Below are 21,110 nucleotides of genomic sequence, written 5' to 3'. Positions count from 1 at the left end.
CTGTGTGAATGCCCCTCCCGGTTCCTTGAAGCCAGCAGGCCAAACGTCACTATCTTCTTGTTCCCATCACCAGCAGCCAGAAGGGATGTGTTTACGGGCACTGCCAAGCTGTGAGGCTTATTTTTAAAGCTGCTTATCTGTACACCGGAGCAGTGTACTTTGAACATTTGGATCCCACAGCTCCCAGTGTGGAATGTGGCTATCTTCATAGTGAGTGAGAAACAGCTCCAGTGGGATGCAAACAAGTGAGTACCCTTGGTAGAAGGAGAGGGCATAAGTATTGACCATGTTCTTGAAGAGACCCATTGACCTATGCATTTTATATGCGTTATCTACTAAAAGCAACTTTTAAAAAATCACCCTCTTAGGAGTTGGAGATCAGGAAGTTTCTTTTACAGATTAATCCCACAATTTGACAGTTAGGTAGCCCAGGTAAGTCCTAAGGGCATCAACAACTAAAATTAAAAGGGAGGTTTCTGTGCCTTCAGTTTAGTGTGAAAAATAATTTTCAGCATTTACTATGGCTGCACACTCATATGCTACACACTAAAGGTTCAACAATAAATAAATCACGTTCCTGCCATCCAGAAGTTCACAGCTTAGCTGAGGAGGCTGGTAGACAGACAGATCATCTAAATAGCATGTGACAAATTCAGATTCTCCGGGAGCAGAGCAGAGTAGGGAGGTATTTTCATATGAAGATTATTTTTAAGGCAGAGCATATAATACGCATTTTTAGGAAACTTGAAATTTCCACAAAAGCGTGGAAAGGAAGAAATAGCACCCATATGCACACCTCCCTGAGAAAACTATTGTTATTGTCTTGGTTATTCCCACTTTTTGTAGATTTTGTTTTGTAGATTTTCATAGTAGTGATCATTCCATATTAAAAATAATGGCTTATTAGTTTTGTTTTACTCAGTGTTATGGTGAGTACTCCCCTACATTATATTATCAATGTTATTATTAACTTTGTATTCTCAAAATAGAAATGCTACAGCTTAATCCTTGTGTTTGTCCTTATCATTTATTCATTTAAAAAATTGGAGCAGGCAGAAAAGGTGAACAAATAGGACAATGATCAGCCGTATATCTCTCACCTAGATTCAACACTTGTTAATATTTCGCTATATTTGTTTTGTCTGTATATGTGAGTATATGGATATAGCCGCTCCCCCTACACACACACATATTGGTTGAATCACTCAAGAGTAAGTTGTAGACATTCTGATACGTCCCCTCTAAATACTTCAGCATACATTTCCTAAGAATATGGACCTTCTTCTACATAACCAGAATGCCATCGCCACATAGAAGCAGCTCAGAATTATTGCCTAATATAATCTGATAGCCACACCCAATTCATTTCTCCATCTTTAAAAAGAATACCCTCATGTCAGGAGGCACATGCCCTCAGAGGGCCTCATTATTAGTGATGCTGTGTTTGCTCTCTTGTTCACGTTGGCCACCATGAGATCTCTTCATTGTAAAGGTACATTTTCTCCTTTGCTATTAGCAAGTAACCAGTGGGGTGATACTTTGGCACTGTGGGAAATTCCTGTTCTACCACTGCCTTTCACCCAATGGTGACCTTGATTAATTTAATTATTTCATTGGTGACGCAAATGATTTTTCTAACCTTTTCTTCTTTCTTTTCATCCATCCATCCATATCTATCTATCTATCTATGTATCATCTATCTATCCACCTTTCTATCTATCCATTATCTATTCGTTATCTATCTAATTCTCTCATTCTTTTTCCACTTATTAGTTGACATTCATGTGTTAAGAAGAGTTTTCGCTCATCAAATGGAAATATATTAGAGCCACCACCTCCCCTAAAAAAAAGACTAGATAAGTGCTTAATTCTCTCCATTAACTACCAAATTTTTGAATCAAGGATTGATGTAAGAGTCACCTTTAATGGTGGTAAATGAGATTTTTTCCTCTTGTATTTTTTTTTTCCTGGTATGACCATGGACTCATGAATTTAAAAAGATTTTTTCCAGCTCTGTTCGCTGAAAGGACCTAGAAGTAAAATCACCCAGTAGCAACGACGACGCCTACACCCAGATCCTGGTTTCTAAATACCGGTTTCTACTAAACGAAACCAGGCATCTTTGGAGAAATGGCTGATGCCAGGTCTAAGGCAGATAAAATGCAAGTTGAGTCTGGGACTCTCGTTGTAACAAATAGGACAAGTCGAACATCCGAAAGAATAATGACTATGCTTTGTGCTTAAAGCTTTTCCTGAGTTTTGAATTATTTCTTTAATTTAGCTACCTAGAAATGGAACTCTTAGGTCCAGAGTACGACTAAGCAAGATAATGCACACACACTCACACGTACATATATATGCATGGATGTATATAAATGTGTATGTATATGTATGTATATATGTATGTATGTGTGTATTCCTCTTCCTAAAGGATTTTGCTGGCACACGTTCCCACTATTAATGTATGAGAATGCCTCATCTCATACCAGTGAGGGTTGTGTTTTAATAAGCAATAATTATTGCTGAAGAAGGCACGTCCCACCTGAACGCAATCACTTCTCAGCCTGCCCTGGCATCCACTCTCTAGGCTTGGTGAAATTTGAAGCCTGTAAATAACATACGCAATACAACAAATCTAGTCTTTTCAGGAACTTTCTTCATTTTCTTCCATCCTTAGATGTCATTAGGTTAATAGATAGTCTCTCAAACTGTCCGTTTTCTTCTAGCCGCTCTGATTTAAAATTACTTTTGGAGCATATTATTAACTTAAGCCATCTACTTGGTGCTCGGTTGAATACTGATGACTGAAATAGGGCACGGAACCCTCTGTGTGGAGAGACATGGAATGAGGAGCAGCATTTATCAAAACATGTCAAAACCGGATTGAGCACTGTACATGTGTTATTTCATTTATCTTTCAAAGCAACCTTATGGGTGACATGCTATTAACATCTTCAAAACAGTGAGACTGAAAGAGAGCAGGTAACTAACCCCTGATCTCATAATGCAAATCTATCTGCACCAAATCCTAGTCACTCAGTTCTTATGCTATGCTAGGCTATGCTAAAACATTCCTTAAGCCATCCAAGGCCAGCCCTTAGATGGAAGTCAAAAACATATTCTAATGGCAGAGCCAGCTGTGACAATGATTATGGGGCTTCTCTTGAACATTTCAGAAAAGGCACGTTACAGCACAAAATTGGGGTTCTTTTGCCTGATGCACATAAAGAGCCAATTATTACAGCATTGGCTTTTTGGAAAAGAAAAAAGCTTTATTGCAAGGAGACAGGGGGCAAAAGCTCTCACATCTGTCTCCTTGATCCAGGGCTTGGGCCAAAATTTATGGATGAAGGGCAGGGCTGTCTGAAGTGTGGAGATAGATGGTTGGAGGTAAGGAGAAGTGAGGTAATTGATGATCTGCACGTGTAGTCAAGCTTCATGGCTGTTTATAGGGCACATGTTCACAAAGTGGTGGCATTAGCATGATTTGAGGTGCAGTTTTCAGCCCCTTGATGTCAGAAGGGTCATTTATTGGGGATTTGTGCAGGCCCAGTTGATGGGTTGATGGTCTCAACCAGCTTGAAAACTAGACAAGGGATCATTCTCGGTTCCTGAAAAAAACACTCTTAATTACTCTGTTGATAAGATGGGTTCAGTTGAACTGGTCCTAGAGGGCCCGCAGTTATGGGCATATTCATTCATGGTCAATTAAATAGCCTGCTTCTTTTCTTCCACAAAAGGGGAAACTTGGACACATAAAATAGCAGAGGATGGGATTTAGTGTCAGAGGACCTGGGTGCAAGTCCTGATTTTGTAACGCAAGTTAACAAACACGATCAAGCCTTGGTTTCCTCAGCTGGAGAATGGGAATAGAAACGTTGTCTACTTTGCCAGGTTGTCAAAAGGTTTAAATGGAATCATGCATGCGAGAAGCACCATGCAAGTTATACAGCATAAACTGAGCTTATTATTAAGCAGTGGAAAACAAGCAGGCAACTCTGATCTTTTCTCCCTGGTCCTAACTTGTTCTCTGTTGATTTTGTCCTCTCTTCCAAACATTCTGGAGCCCAGCAACTGGTTAGCAACTCTTAAAGTGACTCTCCTTCAAGTCTAGAGGAGTTGGATGAAGGTCTTAGTATATACTGCTCAGTAGAGCTCGTCACGTCTGAAAGACCTCTGGAAATAAGCCCTTTTTGCATATTGGAAGCTCCTCTGCCATGAGTTGTGGGCTGGCTTCTTGGGTTTCTTCCATCCATCAAGTCTTTCAGGGGCTCCTTGGGCTTTAACTCTACCTTTCAGGATGCCTAGAAGTTAGAGCCTGAGTTGCTTTAAAGAACATCTGGCCATTTGACAGATGAGGAAACTGAGGTCCAAGAAGACAAGTGCCTTTAGGTGGTGATTATGAAGACAGTCATAGAATCATCTCATGTTAGAGTTGGGAAGGTCCTTGTAAACTTCTGGTCCAATTATCTGGCAAATGAATGAATAAGTTGGGAGGCAGCCTGCTATAATAGAAAGAGCATGAACTTGGGCATCATACGGACCTCAGTCCAAATTCCAGTTTGTTGGCTTATTGGCTGAGTGACCTTGGAAAATTTATATGACCTCTATGGCTGCATTTCTCCAACTATAAAAAGATCTACTTTGCCTATTGCTGTGATTGATATAGATAGATAGATAGATAGATAGTTAGATAGTTAGATAGAACAAACCTGGGACAAAATGGGCATTCAATAGGCATTGCAATTACAGTTAGAGTTATAATACTATTACTCCACTGTTGATATGTAGAGGAATGACTGGAATCAACAAAAGCTTTATATTCCTTCTTTCCCAATTTTCCAGTACTTTCTGAGTGCCTATATATGCAAGTCATTTCCTATAAGGCCAAGATTTCTCAATGGGAATAAAAGGCTGCATATATACATATTTTTAAGGAACATTTGTGGATCATAGGACATTTAATGTGTTCCGAGTTAGGCCAGGGTTCTAGTCTAAAGAATAGATGAGAACACCTGGAACTCATGACTTTACCTGAATAGAAACCCACTACACGTCTTTACTAATTCAGATGGCCATGCCACTGTCTCTCTTCTCTGGCTTCAACCTCACCCCAAATACTCTACTTCTCTAATTTCTCCCATGACTACATTTTCATGGCTGCCAGAAACCAAACCTACTTATTCAGAGGTCGGGCTTTTTCAGGGTGAATAGGTAAGTTAACATTAGACTATCGGTTCATCAGAATCTCAGATCTTTTTGCTGGGGTAAGAAGTCAGCCATACCTCAGAAGTCAGGTACTGCCCCATCCACGTGTGATTCAGAAAGACAAGCTTTAACAGTGAGCATAGGTGCTAAAATACTTTGAGGATGCTCTAGTCTTGTACCAGTTCTGTGTCCTTCCTATCACCTTGAATCTCAATCCACAAAATCAAGAGACAGGCATCTCCGCCACCAAGAATGGGAGTTCCAGGAGATCAGGGATCCTGTTTTTCTTAATCATTGTTAAGTCCTCAGAGCCTAGTACAGTGCCTGACATACAGAGGGTCCCCCGAAGAAGTGAATGAATGAATAAACAAGGCAGAATAACTCTTACCTTCTGCAGAGGTCCTATCTCATCCTTTGATAACCCAAGACTTACATCACTGCCACTAACTCTGGCACAGTGCCCTGAAGAAGCACATGACACAATTTTCAAGCTAAAGGGGCTATTTCTTATTGAGGGAGGAGAAGGAGAGAGAAAGTGCTAAAATAAAAGCCTGATTCTAAAACAATTAGTGGGGACAACAAAAACAATGAAGGATGACAGAAGAGCCATTTGGCAAATGTAGGGTCATACCCACCGATTTCTTCTTGAGAATTGTTGAGAGAGAAGGAAGATGGTGGCAGATTCAAAAGGGTTCTGCCACTCAGGTAATTAGTCCCCTTTCTAATTACCGTAAGGTTTCTGTAATTAATACTATTTCTTCGGATATTCAATGATTACAAGTGAAATAGTACATGTGACCGAATATGTGTGTGTGTCAGTGTCCATGTGGGACACACTCCTTTCACAAAACTCAACAATAACATCATTTCAGGGCTTTTATTGTTCATCATAAAAATGGCTTCTCCCAGGACAAAAAGCTAACAATATTTCTCAAAATAAAGCAGCAGGATAGTCAGAATACTTCCTGGCACTCTCCCACATGGTAACACTTCTTCTAGAATGTTGGCATTGCCCCAGGCAGGTCTTTGTAAATAGAAACTGAAACTTTCATCATTGCGCAGGGCAAGGTTGAAGCCGAGTTTCACCTGGTTACGGCAGAAGAAGCTGAGAAAAATCCTGTTGGCAAAGCCCGAAAGGAGCCAGAACCACTGCCCAAGCCCAAGTGAGTGGACTCATGGTGGGGGGCATTAGAACTGGGAGAGGCTCTGTGTGGTCCCCGTATCAGAGGACGCGGGGCATTTCTCTAGAGGATTCCTCTAGGAGAACTGAGAGGCGAGGAGGCAGCCAATAGGTGCCCTCCGATCTATGTACCTTTTTGCTTCTATCATTGAAAAATATTCTAAAAACATTACAGAGTGTTTGGCAAATGGGGAGGGCACTTTTCTGTAATACTACTGCAGAAACATTTCTAGAACAATTTCATATATTTTTTCTGATTATTTTTTCATGTGAATATGAAATTCACAAGAATTTTTTTCCTACTTGTTCTCTAGTCATACATACAAAATTATTTTAATGTTTCATTTATCCTTTGCTGAAAAGTTTGGCTTTGTTGCCATAGTTGCAATAGTTGTCCAAGGCCGTGGAATATTCCATAGCCTTGATGCCCATAATTGACTTGGTTGCCATCCATAATTGGATATTTAATTTACTTCTACTTTTTTCCATTATTATAATATGATGAAAATCTTTCGCCTTTATAAATTATTACCTTAAAATAAATTCCTAGAAGTAAAATTACGAGCAGAAAGGGTTAGTCTATTCAATTTAATCCACGGTTACATAGCAATTAAAATGTAAACATATATAGATATGAAAGATGTATCCAAAATACTCTTTCCAGTTGTATGTGTCTTATCCCTTCCCAGACCCTCAGTGTCTCAAGATGAGTGGTCCCTTCTCTGTACCCACCTTTCATCTATCTTAGTGATAGGAGCACAATGGCTGTTTAGTTATTCATTAATTCAAAATTACTTATTAAATTCCTGCAGTGTGTACCTACTGAAAAAACACTTTGAAGAACACTGAAGAAATACAAGACATAAACACTGCCTTCCAGAAGTTTTCAATCTGTTTAGGGAGAACACGCAGACTCATAAAATAGTTATCAGAGTGTAGAAGACAAATATGTTAGGTTCAAAAATGTGCTGGGTCAAGTGGTAAGGGAGATAGGAACTCAGAATGAGGGGAATTATCATGGACTGGGATGGTCAGGGCAGGCTTCATGGAAGAGGTGAGGCTTGAGCTGGTTGGGGTTAGACAGACAGAGGGCTCTCAGACCTGTGGCTGAGTGCTAACTTTACTCTTGCCCTCCTCTAGACCAACCTTTAAAATGATGAGGAATCGTTACGGCCCAAAATGTTAGCTTGCTCCCGCTTCAAGGCAACACAGTCTTTTACTGTTCTCAGGCCTCTCTTAGTGAACCTCCAGAAAGTGGGAGTCAGAGATACTTCCTGAGGTGCTGAGAATCCTAAACGTTGACAACGTAGCCCCTTGTCTGATCTTCTCTTGCTTCCCTCTCAGCCGCCCAAACACCTCCTTCTCCTGGTTCCTGAGCCCCTTCAAGTGCCTGTACCACCTCATCTGGAAGAACTACAAGAAGTACATCATCATCGCTTTCATTCTGATCATCCTCATCATCTTTCTGGTCCTCTTCATCTACACCTTGCCGGGAGCTATCAGCCAAAGGATCGTTGTGGGCTCATGAGGTTGGTGGAGGACCTGGACCTCCCCTTTCTACCGCTCCTCTTCTTGCTCATCTGTAAATATGCGAGCATGTGATCTGTGCAGGCACGGTGCTGGGTGCTGAGGAGAGAAACCCAAAGGCCCTGTGTCTAAGGACAGGTCAGCTCTTCTTGGAGGAGACATTCCCTCCCTACCCCAACCCCGGACAAACTTATAAGCCTTAAGTCATGTTTTTGCCCATCGGCAGGATGAAATAATGACTCTTGCCTGAGAGTAATCAATGATGACCTCAAATTGATTTAGGCAAATGCTTTCTTTCTGTACTTGGTTTTATTCTGAGAGGCTTAATTCTGGGTCTGAGATTTTATTGGATGTACTCTCTTTTAAATAAGATTTTTACAGCAAATAAAACTGAAAACATTTTAGCAAATTACTAGACATTTAACCTGTCCCATATATCTTAACCTTGCTTAATCCTTACAGTTTACAGAACACATTCACTAATTTAGGCTGCGAAACTCTCCTTGGAGAAAATGTCATATAAGTCACCTAAAATACTTCATTGTTGAAATTCCCATATAGAGATGAGATGTTGCTGGTTTTCTATTAAAATCAACACTTGTAGACCGTGTGCAGTAGTAGGAGTGAATTCTGGAGAAATCCATTTGTATTTATGCTCTGTGGAAATTTCCAAGTGGGAATTTTGTAAATATGAAATGTAATTTTGTGTATTTGTGCATGGGGTAAGTGTGCAGCTCCATGGTACCAGCAGGAATTCTCTTAAACCAGAGAATATAGGCCCCACCAAAAGTGGGTTCCCACAGACCGTGATACGAATGACCATTCCTGGCACTATTCAACACTTATCATACCGCCATGTGTGGCAGGTTCTATCATGCGTCTCAAGCACACATTAATTTCAAAGGCAGTCTTAGAAATGATATTCTATGCACTCATCAGATAGGGTCACTTTTTCCTGAAAGTAAATCTTTAATCTTCAAAGTAGTACAGTCTCAATCTGCCACCCCTGAAACCTACAGTTTCAATCCGGGAGGGAGTGGAAGTGAGGGGCTGGTGTTGTCAGTTAAAATAAGGAAACAAAGGAATTGGGATGTTTGGCCTCATACACAAATAAATATGGCAACCACTTCTTCCTATCATGAGGGGCCATTTGGCGATCCTGGAGCTGCTGGATTGGGATTCTCTTCTTGACACCAGTAGCACCATGCCTACTGTTTTCTTCAGATAGCCTGGCACATGTGTATCTCCTAAAATGTAAGATGTTTAATTCCACGAAGAAAGTCATTCTAGAATGTTCCTGATTCATCAAAGAAAGACTGAAGCATGTTCTGCGTGATTTTAGACTTAGTGTTTTCCACTGATTGTAGCCCTAGATGCTTACACTCCAGTAACCATAATGCTCTGTTTTCCTGAAGTTCTGGGAAATACAGCATTTATAGCCTTGGCAATGTTTCCTAGTGAAATTAGTTACATAAACTTGGGTTCATTCTTACCGTGGAATAACATAGCCACCAATAATGATGTAGTCAAAAATACTTGAGGATGTGAAATATATATATTGAATACATTGTAAGTAAAAAATATATAGGTTAGAAAACTATGTACAGTTTGATGTAAAAAAGAAAATATATATACATGGATGGATGAAATGTCTGGAGGAATATGCCAAAATGTTAATAGTGATTATCTTTAAGTAGCCGTATCTTTTCTTTTCCTTCTCGTTTTTCTATTTCTTCTAAAAGTTCTAAAATAAATATGTATTACTTCTAATGTAAAATGTTTAATAAATAAATATGTTTCAATGGGTTCATTTAAGAATATTTATTAAGTATCTCCTGTGCGCTGGGCAGTGGGGATACGGCAGAGGTAACACAAACATGGCCCCTGTCACCATGGATTTTGTGCTCCAGTAGCTCTTTACAATGTTTTCTCTTCAAATTATAGATCATTCAAGGAGACCGCTGAGTAAGAAATGTGTTGCATGGTGAGATTTAAGGAAAAAAAAAGGAAGAGAACAGCGTTATTTTAGGATAGATTTGGAAGTAAAATATTATACTTTCTGCTGGATTCTGGACAGTAAAATAACAAGTCAATTCTTGACAAAACAATGCACATTGTTCAAATCCACAATAAGAACAAGCTAAAAATTGAAAATCCTTCAGAGTTATAGAGCTCATCGGCTTTGCTTTGATGTCGAAAGATGTCCGAATGGTGAAAATCCTTTAGCAGAACTGAAACGCTTTTAGATCAGATGGCATCATCAGAAATGTGTGAGAGGAAGTGGTAAGCAAAGACAATTTTGGAATTGGCTGTATCTGCCGTTCTATACATAGGTTATTGCTTATGGGCCGTCCTGCGTGTAAAAAAATAAAATAATGTTCTCAGCTTAATTTTGCAGCCTTGGCCCTAAAGATATTACAGTTTAAAAATAAAACCATTTGAAAAGCAGAAAACCCATTTCCCAAGAAGTTGTCATGAGTTCCTGCTTGTGTTCTTAAATAAAATTAATTTAAATTTATTCGTTTGACAGATGAGTTTTTCTTATAGCGTGAATCCATTTCAAGTGGTTTTGTTTATGTTTTTTACAACATTTGAATCCTTTCCCCCAAATTAAGCAAAAACAAAATACCAGCAACAACAAGAGTAAACAACCCACAGGATAGGATGTCCAATTCTGTGTCTCCAGTAGTTGAAACATTTGATATCTTTCTTGCTCTTTCCCTTGAAAGACACATAAATGGAAATCATGGGATCGACTTCACAGCCAGGGCCAGTTGGTGTTTACTCCTCCGACAGATAATTATTGAGCTCCGTCCCTGTTCCAGGGGCTATAATCAACACTGGGGACACAAAAGTACACAATCGGATAAAGTAAGTCGCTGCTCTAAGGGAACATAGAGTTTGATGAAGAGAAGACATTAATCAAATAATCACACACACGCATAATCACAGACTGATGGAGCCAATGGGGGCTTAGTACCAGGAGCAGAAAGAGCCTCTCGCAGAGGGCCCACAGCCAGTCCGGCAGTCAGGAAGTCTTCCTGGGGAAGTAATGGCTGAAAGGAGATGACAGATAAGGAAGGAAGATGGAGAAGAACAAGAGTACGCCAGACAGAGAAGACAGCATGTGCAAAGGCCCTGAGGTGGGAGGGGGTGAGGTAACTCGAGGGGTCTGAAAGAGGGTGAGCATCATAGCAAGAGGCAGAGGGTCCTGAGATGGGCCTGGAAAGTCATGTAAGGGCCACATCTTTAGGGTTTGGGTCTTTATTTTAAGGACAATGGATAGTGAAGGATTTTTAAGCAGTAGAGAGGCCTGATTAGATTTTTATTCCATGTGGAGAACAGATCAGAGGTATAGCAGTCCTCCCCACCAGAAAGGATGGTTGTTTTCACTCAATAATGGCAGCAGAGGAGGGAAATGAAGGGATCGGAGTTTACCTTTTTTATACTGTAGCATAATGAGGAATTTGGAATCTGGTATTGACTCTGCTTCATACAAGCTGTGTGACGTAAGGCAGCTAACTTTACATCTCTGATCTACAGTTTCCCTGTCTGTCCTATGAGAAGATTCATATTAAATAAGTGATGAAAAGTCCCTGGTATATTCTGGTGCAAAGCTACGTGTTGATGGGTCTGTAGCATGGAGAGTCTGAAGGGATGGGTTGAACTCAGAGACAGATTGTGAAGGGCTTTGAATGCTATGGTAAGAAGGTTGACTTTATGCAGCAGAAAGTGGGGACCCTTGGGAGAGTTTAAGCAGAGAAGTGGCAAGAACGGGTCTGTGTACTAGAGAAGTTGCTCTACCTATGGTGCAGGATGGATCGATGGGGATGATATCCAGAGGCAGAGGGACATCTTAGGAAGCAGTGGTCAAAACTGTGGTGGGGGATGAGAACCCGTGCCAGGGCCATGACCACAGGGATGGAGAGGAAGAGGCAGATTCCAGAACGTTGGTACCTAAAGGCCCCCCACACCTGCACTCCTGCACCCCCCACACCTGAGATGCCTACCAGGGAGGACAAGGAAGTTTGAATCCTGGCTGCATCGTTTCCATCTGGGCAGGTCACTTAACCTCTCCAAGTCTCAAATTTCTCATCTGATGAGAAGGAATTATTACCTCCTTGGCAAGAGTTGTGAAGACTGGAGAAAAGGTATGTAAAGTGTCTAGCGTGTGCCGGCATGAAGCCAGTCCTCCGAGGAGAGTAGCTAGTGTCCCAAGTATCGTTTCTGTGGGAGGATCAACAGAACGTGGAGTCTAATTGGATGTAGGAAGTGAGCAAAGAGGATCAGATCCGTGTTTTAGAAATGTTCTGGCACACGGACTAAGAAACTTTTCAGCCAGTAATACTCCCAAGTTTGTTTGTTTTTTATGGCTGCTGACAATGCACGCTCTGGATTTAAACAATACAAATTTGTCATTTTTTAGTCTGGTAGGTCAGAAGTCCAACATGGATCTCAGCGGGCTAAAATCAAGGCGTCAACAGAGCTGCCTTCCCTCCTGGAGCTCAAGGGGAGGATCAGCTTCCTCGCCTTTTCCAGCTTCTAGAGCTGCCTGCGTGCCTTGGCTCATGGCCCCATCCTCCCTCTTTGAAGCCGACATTACATCTCTCTGTGCCTTTCCTTTGTAGTCACGGCTCCCTCTGGCTACAGTTGGAAAAGTTCTTGCTTCTAATGGCCCATATGATTGCATGGGACCCACCAGATGATCCAGGATAATCTCCCCATCTCAAGGTCCTTAACTTAATCACAACCACAAAGACCCTTTTCCTTGTAAAGTGACGTATTTACATATTCTGGGGATTAGATTTTGTTTGTTTTTCTTTTTTTGGCAGAAGGAGGCATTATTCAGTCTACTGCACTGAGCGTCACACAGACATCGTAATTCAGCCCAATTTGGAACTGATTTCAGTAGAGCTTTGAAAGTTGCTGGGATGATTATGGCACAAGAAAGAAGGAGGCTCCACAGACGCTTTTCTCCGTGGAACAAGAGGTCTCCCCTTTTGCTCAGCCTCTCAAATGACAATTGTCTCAGGAAAAGGAAGGATCCGTTTCACCCTTCCCTGACTCATTATCCCCTCAGCGCAGTGGTGAGGCACGCGAGGAGCTGCTGTGTGTGTGAAAGGAGTCTGCCATTTCCTCCCACATCTCTGCCTCGTGAGTTTCCAAGTAAGTTCTTCAGTTCATCTTTCCTTTAATGCCACGGTAGTTCCTTCCACATCAAGAGAAAACACGTGTCTCTGCTCTCCTTAGTTGATAAAGAGCAATTTGAGAAAAGAGCCCTCTATTTTTCTCTGAATCGTTGTACTAGTGGAAAGAAATTGGGCTTTGGAGACTGAGATAACAGCATAGAAACTTGGGCATAGATGCCAGCTGCATGACCTTGAGCGAGTTACTCAAGAACTCTGAATTTTATCTTTAGGATGTATAAGATAATACTCATCCCATAGGATTGTGTGTGGTGGTGAGCAGTGGTCCTCTACTGGGGACAGAGGCAGAGGAACACCTATAAAGTGTCTAGTGTACTGTCTTCAATACCATAGTATTCAAATTAACGATCACTTACTATTTAAGTAACAAACAACTAATGTTTGTTGAGTGCTGTCATAGATTACAAAGTAATACATATATTTTCTCACTAGTTTTCCCCACAGCCCCATATTGTAGACAAAGAAACAGTTCCAGGGACTTCCAAGATCACCCAGCTCGTTTGTAACAGATCTGAGATCCGAGCCCAGACCCCTGTCTCTGCCCCTAACTGCATGATGATTGATTTATGGTGGGCGGGGCCGCCTCCAGTCAGAAGATGCCTCAATGATTTGTTTAAGGTTCATCATGCCCTAGGGATTCAGCCACAACCCCTGAAACATTTCAAATGTGTTTACACAACACTGTGGGTGTGCATTTTGAGTCTCTTTTTTTTAACCTGAACAACTGCGGTTGATGATGAGATAATGTAACGGGCATCTCTCATTCATGCTACCCAGATCTTTTTGACGTTCTTTTGTCATTTTGCTACTTCTTGTAGGGAGAATCCCCCCACCTCAATGCAGAAAACAACCTGTGGATTGTAGACATTTAACTGAGCTCTTTGTAAGTCAGGCATTTAGATTTGAAATTCAGTTTGTGTAGAAACAGAAGTCACTTGATCATCCGAGAAACTGCTAGCTGCATGCCAAATACCTCTTTTTTCCTTTCTTCTCAGTGATAGAAGCCCAGCTATACTGGGGGCAGTAATGTGCTGAGCTCAAAGAGCACATCTTTCAGTCTCTCGTCATCGGAGGTGGCCAAGGCTGTGTGAGCATAGCTCAGTGGCCAGGCTTACAGGAAATCTCATTAAAGGGGGTTCACCCCACTGACAGACCCTCGTGCCCTTTCCTCTTCCACCTTTGTCCCACCTCAACTGTGGATGTGATGACTGGGGCTCCATCAGTTATCTTGGATCGTGAGGCAACCTTGACTATGGAAGCCGCCACAAACAACAGTGGGGCAGAAAGATAGAAGGGGCACAAATCCCTGCTGATGGTGCAGTCACCAAACCATTCCTGGATGGACCATCTCTGGACTTTTCTACACGGAAGCAAAATGAACCTCTGCCTTTCTAAAGCCACCATTATCTGGAGTGTTGGTGGCTGTTTTCATTGTCATATGCAGCGGAACCAAGTCCTAGTGATACATAGACGCTTTCTTTGACTTTACAGAAGAGGAGCCAGTTTCTTCCAGTACCTTAACTGAGTCTCTTTATCTCAGACCAATAAAGGTCCAGGTATCAGTAGTTCCTTCATGAAAACATATTCTCTTCCTCCAAGTTGGAGTTGAAATCCATGAAGGATTTCATGAGGTGTCATGAGGCGCCTCTGCATTTGAGGACCAAATCAAGCAGCTAGAATTTCCAAGTGAAAGTTCTCTCTTTTCTTCCTGAGCTGCTCTTAAATCTCACCTTTTAAAAATAATTTACTTACTCATAATTTTAGTAAATTATACATATAAAAATTACCATTTTAACCATTTTTAACCAGTTCAGTGGCGTTAAGAACAAACACATTGTTTAATTCAGAACTTTTTCTCATCTTGCAAAACTGAAGCTCTGTACCCATTAAACACTAACTGCCCATTCCTCCTCCCCCAGCCCCTGGGAACCACCATTCTACTTTCCGTCTCTATGAGCCTGACTATCCTAAGTACCTCATATGAGTGGACTCACACAGTATTTGCCTTTCGAGACGGGCTTATTTCACTTGGCATAACATCTTCAAGGTTCATCCATGTTGTAGCTAGTGTGTGCCAGAATTTCCTTCCTTTTTAAGCCTGAATAAATATTCCATTGTATGTATGTCCCAGGTTTTGTCTACCCATTCATCCATCAGTGGACACTTGGGTTGCTTCCACCTTTTGGCTATTGTGAAAATGCCGCTATAAACGAGGGTACAAATATCTCTTTGAGACTCTACTTTCAATTTTGGGGGGTATACACCAGAAGTGGAATCGCTGCATCATACAGTAATGCTGTTTTTAATTTTTGAGGAACTGTCATATTGTTTTCCATAGCAACTGCACCATTTTATATTTCCATCAGCTGTGCACAAAGGTTCCAATTTCTCCACATCCTCACCAAACACTTGTTATTTTTCCAAGGTTTTTCTTTTTTTCTTAATAGCCATCCTAGTGAGTGTGAAGTGGTATCTCACGGTTTTGATCTGCATTTCTCTAATGATTAGTGATGCTGAGCACCTTTTCATATACTTATTGGCCATTTGTGTATCTTCTTTGGAGAAATGTCCACTCAAGTCCTTTGCTCATTTTTAAGTTGGGTTGTTTTTCTGTTGTTGAATTTCAAGAGTTCTCTGTATATTCCGGATATTGATCCCTTATCAGATATGTGATTTGCAAACATTTTCTCTCATTCTGTGGCTTGCCTCTTTACTCTGTTGATAGTGTCCCTTGATATGCAATTTTTAAAAATTTTGATGAAGTCCAATTTGTCTTTTTTTTCTTTTGTTGCCTATGCCTTTGGTCTTATATCCAAGAAATCACTACCAAATCTAACGTCATGAAGCGTTTCCTCTATCTTTTCTTCTAAGAGTTTTATAGTTTTAGCTCTTATATTTAAGTCTGATACATTTTGAGTTAATTTTTGTTTATGGTATAAGGTAAGGTTCCAACTTCATTCTTTACCATTCTTTTGTGGATAACCAGTTTTCCCAGCACTGTTTGTTGAAAACCTCACCTTTTCAATGTTTTTCTGCACTTTGCTAATACATACCACTATTAGCAGCAGCTCTTTATTGCAGCCAGAAGACTAGGTATTTTCATAATTTTCTTTAATCCCTGTGATGACCCTATGAAGAGTCTATGGTCAGGCTAGGATATATTGTAGTCACAAACAACTCCCCAAATCTCAGAGGTTTGTCCTAGTAGTTTTTCTCACTTACAGATTTGTTTCTGGGTCTGAGCAGCTATCCACATTTTGGCCCAGGTTCTGGGCTGCTTTACCGTATGCACTGCCCATATCAACACTAATTCCGCATTTGCTGGGTCAGGAAAATAGAAGAGTGAGGCTCCAACACTGAGTATTAAATGCTTCCACTTGGAAGTGTCGACAAAAATAATCCATAGCCAATCTATAAATGAAAATTTGGGTGAGTTTATTCTGAGCTGAAATCTGAGGACCATGGCCCGGGGCCTTTCTTCCCAGAAGAAAGGGCACCAAAGAAGTGAGGTGTACAGAGTGGTTATATACCTCCATACAAGACCTTTCACATATGACTGAAATGTCCCTCCCACAATAGTCACAAGATTGCCCTGTCTGCACAGCACTTGATGGACACAGCAGGTAGTGGGTCTGCTATCTTAGAGGGCGTAGCAGGAGACAAGTCTATTGTCTTGAGCTGGGTGGTCACAGGTAAGAGCAGCAATGAGTTCCTAGCCTAAGGAAAGATGCTTAATCCTTAAGGAGATGCCAACGTTGGGAGGGGGAGGGAAGTTGCACCTTTATCTCAAGGGCTTTTGTTCTTGCCATAGGGAATATCTGAAGCAGATATACAATGCATGCTCAACAGCCTCGGTCAGGCCCTTTTGGAAAGACAAGGTCAGGCCGAATTAGGTTTATACCAAATGGCTTCATCATATTCTCCAATATATCCTATTGCTTGTCATTTTTATTTGTCATTTTCCCCTTTTGATCTCTAATCTTTCGATAGAAAGCATTGATGATCAAAATATTGTCCCTCGGCGCCTGGGTGGTTGCTGCCTGCCCTGGGTCCATCATGTCCCTCAGTGCTAGGCTTTTATCTCATTATTTGCCTAGTCATCCACATTGGGGAGAAATAGTGGACAAGCATGGAAGTATATCTATTAACAGGGGAAGCATTTCATATGTTATATAATTAATTGAGATTGTTGCACAAACATCATATATGTGCTTTTCTATGACACCTTGCATTTACATTGTATGTGCTTATAGAACAAGTACAGTAACGATGATAACTCAGCATTTTTGAAAGGATTAGTCTGAAATGAATTCTTAGTTATAATCTCTATCAGAAAAGGAAATTTGTCCAGGGTTATAAGACAGATCAACCGTATGCTACTCTTACAACACTGAGTAAAGAAAACAACAATTAGTTTGAATATTATGACCAGTACAAGGATTCCAGTAAGTAATAGAAATAGGAACACAGGATGCTTCCACTCACATTTCATTGGCCAAAACAAGTCATGTGGACATGTCCACCCTCAAGAGAGCAATCCCCTCATGTGCTCAGACGTAGAGGAGAGTCAGATGTTGGTGAATAATAGTAACGCTTTCTACGTGTGGGTATGATTATTCCCCATTTACAGATCAAAAAATTAGGGTGCCATAGCTAATTATAAGGAAGTTCTGTTTCATTTTAAAACCATGCTTATTCCCCACACAACAGCTATTTCATGATAATAAGCTGGATATAGACTCTTTTCTCCCTAAAGATTTATCCAATTTTCTGCCTACCGGTTTTTGTGATGTTTATGATGATTTAACGAAACTGCTTGCTAAGTGTAAGCCAACTGATTTTCAATAAAACAGCAAAATTCAGATTGTGGTGAGTCATTTTTATGGCTTTCCTGAGCTCCATGGTGAGAACCACTTACAGCTCCTAAGAATTCCCGTGGGGCTCTTAGGAAATACCCAAGCCTCCTTTTCTTCCTTTGGCATTCCAGAAGCACAGCTGGAGTCTTAGCAGTTAGGGTCCAGGCATGCAGAAGGGGCAACAGTGGCCACTAAGCGGAAGTTCAGTTTGCACTGATGTCAATTTACAATGTCTTGACATCAGTCTTAAAAATAAGCATTAGACATACATGACGCTCTGTTCATATCGGTCCTCCGGGGGTGGGGGCGGGGAGCAGGCTTCCTTTCCTCTGCAAAGCCCCAGGGCACTTTGTTCATACCTACCCTGTGATCTGGGTGCATTTTATCTGGCTGTAGAATCAATACATACTTGTCACCATGCCTTATTCATCCCTGCATACCGGGTTTCCTCTGGTCCTATTGACTGATGAGCAGAAATGGGATTACAGTGACAGTAAAAACCCCAAAGTCAGGACTCTCTTGATCCAATTTGATCTATAGGATTTTGCCCCTGGAAAGTCTTACTCCCTCACTCAGCCCCAAAAGCTTTTAAATAAAACCTTAAAGCAGTCCTAAGACAGTTCACCCACCATGGTTTCACCTCCGGCTGTAGGAGCAGGAACGCTATGTGGGTAGATGAAGAGACTGGGGTGGCCATGTGATGGCCAATGACAGATATTAAGAAGTCTGCTGGCTGGGACTTTTGAAATGCTCTGGTTTATCTGACAAAAGGAGTGGCACAGCTCTTTCCTTTTATGCTATCCTCTGACCCCTTCCTGGACTATAGATGTGATGCTTGGAGGTGCAGCAGCCATCTCTCCACAGGAGGACTGAAGCCAAGGCCAATGATAGCGCATCAAGAAGGGTGAAGGAGCCTTAGCCATGCACTGGTCCCCTTCAGACACAGGAAAAAGCAACCCCTAACCTGTTAGTTTTCTGTGGCTTGCAGTCAACAGCAATCCTAACTGGTACAGAATGGCAAGGCACATGTCTCCGAAACTACAGATGATATTAAATTGCTTTTAAGGGGAAACACACCCATTTGAGTCAAACTAATGAGGAAGGGCAGGGATGGGCCAGATTTGGGAGCAGAGGGAGGACGGAGGTCCACAAGAATGGAGACTATGGTAGCTCGCGTTTAAGAACATCCCCTCCCTGCCCAGCAGCACCGCTCACCTGCGAGCAGAGGCCAGAGTGGGGGCGGGAGAAAGGGGGAAACTAAAACTTCATAAAAATCCCCCAGTTATTCTGGGACTTGGTCATTTGGTGAACTGGCTTTTAGTAAATTAGCTTTCAGTGAATTCATTTTCAGCAAAGTGACTTCAAACCTGTGTTTTCAGCTGAAACCACTGCCATTTCCCAGGGCTGCCATCCCTCCTATCAGAGCTGAGCACGCCTCTGTGCCAGAGCTGGGCTGTGGCCCGGCTGGGAGGGGACAGTGGCCCTCTCCCCACTCGCTGTGTGCTCCAGGAGGGGCCCTGGGAGAGGGCTGCCCCGTCCCAGAGCCCACAGGGATCCTGGCGGAGGAGCAGCCTGTCTACATTCCCGTCTCTCTGGAGGATGCAGGTGTCAGCCCTTGGAGCTGGGCTGAGAGACAAGCCCACGGGGAGGCCTGCACGGCGCTCACACCCAGCCCGCTCTGAGGACGCTGTGATACTGGTCAAGCTCTTGGAGCTGCCCCTTCTCGTCCAGTTGTGTTCTCTCCCTGGAGCCTTCTCCGTCCCCTGAGGAAGAACTGCGTGCAGCGGTAGCCATGATTGGCCAGACATGCCTTGATAAGATGGACCCCCAGCTGAGGCTCAAGCTGAGGATGCGAATCCCAAGTACCCAGGCCAGAGTCTCGCATGTGACAGCAAGTCAGTAGACCCTGGCTGAATAAATTATTGTAATTATCACTGCCCTCTATGGAGGGCCTACCGTGGGCCTGCAGAGGGCCAGATTCTTCATTTACAGATATCCCACTTCCTTCTAGAAAACAGCAATAAAGGAGATAAAATTGACCCTCAAGAATTAAACTGTGAAATCCTCCACTGGAGAAAACTGGTCACCCTGGGAAACAGGTCAGCCTCAGCCACCACCGCTCAGAAACGGGTGGGACTAAAACCGCCAGAGAGTTAGCCGCTGAGGATTAAGTAGCTAGGAACTAAAGGTTTTTTCCTTTTTGCAATGACTGGTTATAGCTTTGAGCTGTTTAACCTGCCCATTGTTACCTGTGATGGTTAGGCAGTATGCTGACTCCCACTAAGCTCCTATAGATAACATCTCCTTGGAGCCTGGGTCACCATGGTGATGGGTGTGTGAGCTGTTCTTCAGGAATTAGAACTTCTTGTCCATTCCAGGCTGGTTGGGACCACCAACTCATCAACTGGGCCCTCACAGATGTCCGATAGGCGACTTTTTGACATCAAGAGGCTAGAAACTCCACCCTCAGATCATGCCAATGCCGCCATTTTGTGAACATGGATCCTGTGAAGAGGCATAAAGTCTGACTACACTTGTGCAGATCATCGATTATCTCACCTCTCCTCACCTCCAATCACCTCTCTGCACATTTCAGACCACCTTGTCCCCTATCCCATAAACATCCCTGAGTCCCTATTTTCTGGCAAGTGAATTTGAGGCTCATGCTCTCGCTTCCTCACATGGCTGCCTTGTGAGTAAACTCTCTCTCTGCTGCAATCTCATCGCCTTGGTGTTTGGCTTTCTGGGCAGGGGGCAAAAATGAACCTGGTTCGGTAACAGGACCTCTGGGCTGAAACAAAATACAGTCAATCTTTACGCAAGGCACAGTGGTGATGTGGTCATCATCCCCTGCTCTTGTGTGTATCTGCTCTGAGTCACTTTCTTTTGGGGAAGCATCTCTTTCCCATCTTCAGTCCATGTGGTTTTAGGTGGAGAAAACTGTACCTCCCTTCCCTCAGACATGGATCCCAGACTCAGCCAGTGAGTGTTTAAATCTAAGGGCGTAGTGATTCATTCAGAGTTGTTCATGTGACCCAAGCAAGTCAATAAGCGTCATTCCTGGGACTACCACTGGCCCTCACTTTTTTTTTTTAATAGAAGGAAAATCTATAGTAAGTGCCTGCCTGAGGA

General features: G+C 42.2%; 1 protein-coding gene across 5 annotated transcripts in view; it reads left to right on the top strand.

Annotated features, from left to right (window-relative positions):
* FER1L6 (fer-1 like family member 6) overlaps positions 1–9,657 on the top strand; it is a 134,675-nt gene extending 125,018 nt beyond the window's left edge. For 4 of the 5 annotated variants that reach the window (XM_046641657.1, XM_046641656.1, XM_046641654.1 and 1 more), the window contains 2 exons: positions 6,271–6,371; positions 7,733–9,657. In XM_046641657.1, the coding sequence (XP_046497613.1) occupies positions 6,271–6,371; positions 7,733–7,916 (285 nt within the window). In that variant the 3' untranslated portion in view covers positions 7,917–9,657. The remainder of the gene's footprint in view (positions 1–6,270; positions 6,372–7,732) is intronic. The other variant, XR_006885543.1, reaches the window with a different exon arrangement.
* The last annotated feature ends 11,453 nt before the right edge of the window (positions 9,658–21,110 follow it).

Source organism: Equus quagga, chromosome 16 (assembly GCF_021613505.1).
Source record: "Equus quagga isolate Etosha38 chromosome 16, UCLA_HA_Equagga_1.0, whole genome shotgun sequence".
Lineage (NCBI taxonomy): Eukaryota > Metazoa > Chordata > Mammalia > Perissodactyla > Equidae > Equus > Equus quagga.
Note: the sequence above shows the minus strand (reverse complement) of the source record. Positions and strands in the feature narration are given on the sequence as shown.